At 45.7% G+C, this 6,312-nt stretch overlaps 1 protein-coding gene across 1 annotated transcript; it reads right to left on the bottom strand.

Annotated features, from left to right (window-relative positions):
- Positions 1-66: 66 nt before the first annotated feature.
- Positions 67-4,244, bottom strand: LOC142795475 (ataxin-3-like). Its single transcript, XM_075886063.1, has 3 exons — positions 3,718-4,244; positions 2,559-2,723; positions 67-1,656 (listed from the first exon to the last, which is right to left on the bottom strand). Exons 1-3 carry the CDS (start codon positions 3,739-3,741, stop codon positions 1,516-1,518), a joined length of 330 nt encoding a protein of 109 aa, XP_075742178.1. The 5' UTR covers positions 3,742-4,244; the 3' UTR covers positions 67-1,515.
- Positions 4,245-6,312: the final 2,068 nt, after the last annotated feature.

Genomic DNA, 6,312 nt, shown 5'->3' with positions numbered 1-6,312 from the left:
CCTCATGAATTCAACGCCGCAAAACATTTCAAAAATTCGTTCAGAGCGAGTGGAGTTACCAAGATTTGTAGCATACTGCGATTGCATTCTCTCGTCCCGACGAACGCGCTGGAAGCTAAGCAGGGAGGGATGGCAGGAGCAAAAAAAAAACGCACACACACACACATCACGCGCGCCTCGTCACCTTGAGCACTTTTTTCGAATGTGCGGCTTTTCCAGTGTGATTGTGTGTGCACGCGTGTACAAGTTGCAGACTCCTGCAGTGGTCTCTGTAACGACCGAGCATGCCATTTTCAAATCAGCCAATGGTTGATTGATGGGCTATATAAAAGTGATTTTTGAGGGTCTTCCGTGATTTGTCGAGCGAAGAGAAGGCAATTTTTAGCTGATTATTGTGAATTACAGGCCAAGTGCTGTGCTATAATATTTGGATCGCGTGTTGTTGGGAGCCTCTACAACGAATCGGCGGCGTTTTCTGACCATGCTCAAAAAGTGGTGCAGGGCCCCTTTAAAGGGACACTAATTTCAAATGCCGTATCAGATTATGCTATTGAATTATTGTTGAAAAATGCTATCCTCATTAACTCTCCAACCATTATGAATGAAGAAAAATGAACGCTGAACTTTCATTCCTGAATTTGAAGCGTACGTCACAGCACACAGGTGTCAATGCAATGACGCAAATTCCAAAGCCTTCTACTTTCTGGCCAAATTGGCTCAATATTTTCCTGACACTTGTCGGTCAAGTTCCTGGTTCCCTCAGAACAAAATGTAGTTCATTTATGCCAACCGATTACGATGTACAGCCCTTGCAGATTCCTTCAGAAAGTAGGACATCACGCGGATCAATGCAGAAACTTTTGCGGCGGTGTCACCACCACTATTTTCTTCTTGTGCCTTTTGCGACCTACGGAGCCTACCTGCCCATTGCAAGGGTGGCACTTTTGTGACTCAGGAAGGGCAATTTACTTATACATGTGCAAACCGTTTTTTCTATTTAACGTCCCTTTTAGAGCTTTGAGCACTGACAAATCAAGTACTTTGAGAGATTCCTAAGCATGCATCTGTTTCTAATACATTTCTTCTTGTTCTTGTTTTGCTGGCAGTGGCTGCTGCAGTTTACAGAGAAAATGTTCTGATAAAGCCACCAATAAATGTTCCCAAGCTATTTTGAGGCCTTCAGGCACAGATTAATTCGCGAACATAGAGGCCCACAAGCCGTACTGTAACACGACGCAATTGCCACTACGCCAAGCAGTGTCATAACCCTTCTTTTACGAAACCCTCTTTGTACGAGTCAGATAGCTCCCCTATTCTATTACCAGAGCGGCATTCCGACTCCTCTGAAGCTAGCCACATACACCCCCAATAAACGTGTTCTGTGAAACCCTTTTGTCTCCCACATGAATAACCAACCAGTATAGCTATTAACGACATTCGAAAATTATTGGTGAAGTGGATATTCTAAAAATATGTAAAGAAAAGAACCTGCAACCGTAGGCTTAATTACTAGCCTTACGTAGGATCTGCTTGGGCTGCCTGCGCCACTGCATCAGTGCTGCTGTAAGGCACAAGTTCGAGGCCCCACACTTTGAGTGCGCTGGCAATCACTTGCACAGAGAAGTAGCCACTGTCGTCCAGGTTCCCCGATGGTTGCTGCGTTCGAAGAGAAGTGAACCTTTTGCACAGTGTCACACAATGAGCCGGGAATGATAGAAGAGCTAGTTTACAAGAGCAAGCTCCTACTTTATGATGCCCTCGCATGGCTCTGGTGTTTATTTGGGAACCGGTTGACATTTGGAGACGTGCATAAACTATCCAAGAAATATTGCATATGCGAATAGATGCTGAGTTTAATAGGACGCCATTTGAATTTTATATGAAAAATTTTCAAAAGTTGACACAGCCCAAAAGTTTTGCTTTTAACTTCGAGTGGTCAATGAAACGAAAATTTTCAGTTCACGTTGGTTGGTGTCTAATCAGAGGCCGAGCTGTCAAGAGCCCAGAAAACTTGCTGGTAATTCGCATGGTGGTGTAAAATACGAATGGGCTGTTAAAAATTAATTACATATTTTTTATAAGCTAGTCTCCGTATTGTTGTTCCCTGACATCTTAATATGGTAAACGTGATCCACATGCTCATGAAAGAGATAACGTGACGTTTCCTTGGTTACTCCGTTGCAACATGCCAGTGGATATTTTGTACATATTGGTGCATTACATCGTCACAAGTAGCCACACTAGTGCATGATGTCACCAGAATTTATACCGTAGCCTTTTACGTAAAAATAAAATATCAGCATTTTCTAAGCCTCTCACTTGCTCCGAGCTGCATGTGTAGACCGAACATTTGTATGGTGATGTGACACAAATAAAAACTGGCGTGACATGATTCGAAAAGTAGCATAAGTAACGCTTCGACAGCTGGCTCAAGTTTTAACTCGTGCGCATGCACAGAACGCTGAGGTTCGCATGGTGGTGTAAAGTCTGTTATTGGGAAAACGGGCGTCAGCACGTCTTCATTGGCATACGAGTCGGGTCACGTGTAACTCACTCACATGCACGAAACGCTGGTAGTCGTCGCTGTTCAGGCCCCCTTCGGCCATGGTCTCGCGTTCCTGCTCGTCAATTTGCTGGGCAATCGTTGCCAGGTCAACAGCAGTGAAGTACTCGCCCTGAAGCAGTCCATTGAGGCAGTGCTGGGCACACAGCGAGCCTTCTTGCTGTTTGAGAAAGAGAGAGAGAAAAAGACAAAAGCAGGTCACTGCACGAAAGCACCTTAGAAGTGTGGCAGCTTGGGCTAGTTGGTATGGCATGACGATAGTTATAGCGCGAGAACAAAACGACGACACAGAGACAAGAAGGACACGAAAGCGCTCGTGTCTTTCGTGTCCTTCTTGTCTCTGTGTCGTCGTTTTGTTCTCGCGCTATAACTATCGTCACAAAAGCACGCGTTTAATCCAACAACGAAAACATTGCACACAGCTGATAACTACACAGAGCCAATGATTGCAACGCACGAGCTACTGATACCGCTATAACCTGCATGACCATAGAAACTATAGAGCTACGGATACCACTATCATCTCTAAAGCAACCTAACAAACCCGTTATTCTGGTCGTCCAACCTATCTGCACCGCGGTGACGGAGTAGCTGGCACCCACGGTGTCGATTGGCGTTAACACACTCACACAAACGCAATACCAACTGTACCATTGTATTGAAGTCGCGAATATCGTAGCTAGATCCTGCAAAAGCATTAGTCTTATTTTAAACGCCGTGAACTCCAACGTTCGCGTTGTGCGTCTGTTTCCAAAGTGACGCTTCACCAAACAAGAGCCTAGGTTTCCGAAGCATGAGACATGTTTTGACAGCAAGCACAACAGATAGTTCAAAAGACTATATAACGAAAAGTTGTTGCTAGCGTTTCATTTATTTTGGTGAACGAACAACACAAACGCCAAGGGCGCACAAGAAACTCACAGACGTCGGCGTCTCCTCGCGTTGTTTTGCCACAGTTTCTACCTTAATTTCTAGTTCGATCGCTATTTTATTCAGAACAACTCGGTTCCTACATCCAGCGGCGACGCATAAATTAGCAGCGAAGTGAACCCCGTAAACGCGTTTAAACATGGAAGTCACTGAAGGCGAAACTAGAAACAAAGACCGCGTTTGAGAGAAATTATCATTCACCGACGCAAAATTCGGGCTCTCACCTTCTCGTGGAATATCCGTTCCATCCCTAACGGGGGCACAGCCGCACGTCACTAAGAATCGTAGGCGGCTATGCGAACAGGGCTAGCTCGGCTCACAGCAGCACAGGTGCCCATTTTCGCAATGTCCGATGATCATTTTTAACCGTCCGAAAATGGAGCTTTCCGGCACCGCTGGTTTTGAGTAGGCGAATGGTTCTCACGTGGTCGGTAGTAATTAAAAAAGGCGTGGCGCGGGCGCACACACACCGACGCGCAAGTTTGCCGTTCGTCTGACACCAATGTAAGCAAGGCACGTACGAGTGCGGAGAACGAGTCAATTTCGCGTGACGATCTTCATGGGGCACGTTCGGGCGAGGCGATCTCGTCGCAGATTCTTGCTCACGTAAACATCACCACCTTTCCGAGTTGCGGTTTCGGTAGCGCCGCGCCAGGTTACCGGGCACCAGCAAGCAATGGCATTGTTGCGAATTCCTCAGTATATTAGTCAATAATAACAAAATTGATTACGTTGTTTTAACGCGTTTTGACGATTTAAAGACGTCAATTTTGCGAAGTGATTATACGCTAATAGCCAAAAGTCTGTTTCACAGGTCAATACAGTCGAATCAAGCCAATTCGGAAGACAGGAACGGACAAGCTCGAGCGAAGGTCAGGTAGAGCACACGGCTTAGAAACTCGGGGTTGGTGTGTTGTTTTATCCCGTTGCGTGTTTTTCTTTAAAAATACGACTGCAATCTTGTTATTCATTGCATTTTATTCGTCTACCCTTCAGGAGCGGCTTTTAGGAGCAGCTCAGCGGCTTGGTGTATGGCAGTCACTGCTGGTGCTACCCTGCTGGACAAAGTCAGGCCCGTGCTCCAAGTTTGTAGGCGATACTCCGCCACCGTCCTGTTTCCGACCATCAGCGGCTACCTCATTTACGCCGATTACTCGCGCACCCAACGGTGGAAAAAAAGCAAGGCTATCTCCGAGTGAGCGGCAAGGACGCAGTAACGATTCAGGTGGGTCTTACCATCGGTGGCCGTGCAGGTTAAACCGGAGGTCAAAATCAGGTTTACCACGTAATCGCGCACGTAGTACGCGGCAGGTATTGCGAAAATTGCGCCCGAATATTTCGCATGCGAGTCCCAATTGAGAATATGTGTTGTGTCTCGCCACGCAGCCGCTAAATGTGCCCGCTGCGCGTCAGCTTGCGGCGTACCTGTGTTCGTCGCAGTTCCTCGCGCGCCGCGTGTGTTCCGGCTTGGTGGCGTGTTGATTCTTCTTTCTGGTACATTTGTGCACTGCCGTCCCTATTTTAGCGCATTAAAATTTAGACTAATGTTATCGGCGTCTAAAACCTACAATGCGCATCGTAGTACAGTCGGAGCGAATGAACGTTACGTAGTTTAGGTGCGGACCCAAGGGTTTCAGCAGTTAAGTCACTGCTGGTAAAAAGGAGTATGTGGTCGGTTTATAAAAAAAAAAACTTTTTGCGTTAGTGTGTGTGTGTGCAGTGTTGCAAACACTTAAAAAAAAGAATATTGATACAGACTCCAGGATATCTATACTCGACCCTGTTGTGTTACTACTTCATACTGTTGGGCACGAATTTATGTCAGTCATGTCACCATCAGTATAGCGTCGTATGCTGTCATAAAGGCGTGTGGCTGTGCACACCGCGTGAAACGACACACATCAACACAGAAGACAACATGTGCACGTTCCAGGGCTTGCGGTGTTTTTGCGTTAGTTGTTTCACCCAGTGTGTGCAGCCGTTCGCTGTAATCAACAACTTAGCCCGCAGGTACAGTACTCGCGGATTGGAACTGGACAATTTAGGGCCGAGTAACACACATACTTTTATTTTCGTCTTCAGTTCTAGATATATTGGTGTAATTTGAACTCGTACGCATAATATAGAGCCAACATTACCTGTACAACTTAAATTTATTGCCACATTATGTGTTTATCTCTAGTAGTTACGCATACCGGTAATTATACTAGAAAATTTAATGGTGCATTTGAATTCACGTGAGAACGGTACATTTTGTACAAATAGTAATTATAATACACACTTTACAGTATCATCAATGAGGTAATCATTTGTTGCTTATAAGCATCTTTCTGGCGGCCAGCGCCTCTATACACAAAACTTTTAGGCGCAAGGAACAGCACCCCTACTGCCCTTTTTCTTTGTGCCTAAAGCTTGTGTTCGCATCAATTCGTGCTTTCGTCCACTGACAATCACACATTTCACAAAAGTAGCTTGAAAATTGTCGCAGGGGAATCTTGTGCTATCAGACAAAAATCGAATCATGCAGAGCGTAAGAGTGCTGAACCAAGTAACTAGACCACTACATTGGTAACGTAACTTAAGTTGGTAGCGTATTGCTGATGCTACTGGATCTGTGCAAAAAAATATAGGGAACAACATTTTCCTGACTTGATTGTACATCGTAGCGTGTTCACACTGCGGATGCTCCTGTTGGGAGATGTGGCCATCGAGACCAGCTTGTGAGAGTTAATTCAGGCTCGATCATGGTCTTAGTGGACGCGTGTCGAGCGACTGTGCAAGTGCGAAATCTAGCAAATCGGACAGCGACTCGACATTCA

Source organism: Rhipicephalus microplus, unplaced genomic scaffold (assembly GCF_043290135.1).
Source record: "Rhipicephalus microplus isolate Deutch F79 unplaced genomic scaffold, USDA_Rmic scaffold_693, whole genome shotgun sequence".
NCBI classification, from domain to species: domain Eukaryota; kingdom Metazoa; phylum Arthropoda; class Arachnida; order Ixodida; family Ixodidae; genus Rhipicephalus; species Rhipicephalus microplus.
This window is presented reverse-complemented; position numbering and strand designations above follow the sequence as displayed.

Bases quoted from the DNA above. Each gene is read 5' to 3' on its own strand.
- LOC142795475 (XM_075886063.1), bottom strand. From the start codon at position 3,741: ATGGAACGGATATTCCACGAGAAG. The intron at 2,724-3,717 runs GTGAGAGCCCGA...TTTCTCAAACAG, and splicing joins AACGGATATTCCACGAGAAG to CAAGAAGGCTCGCTGTGTGC. The intron at 1,657-2,558 runs GTGAGTGAGTTA...CTTCGAACGCAG, and splicing joins ACTACCAGCGTTTCGTGCAT to CAACCATCGGGGAACCTGGA.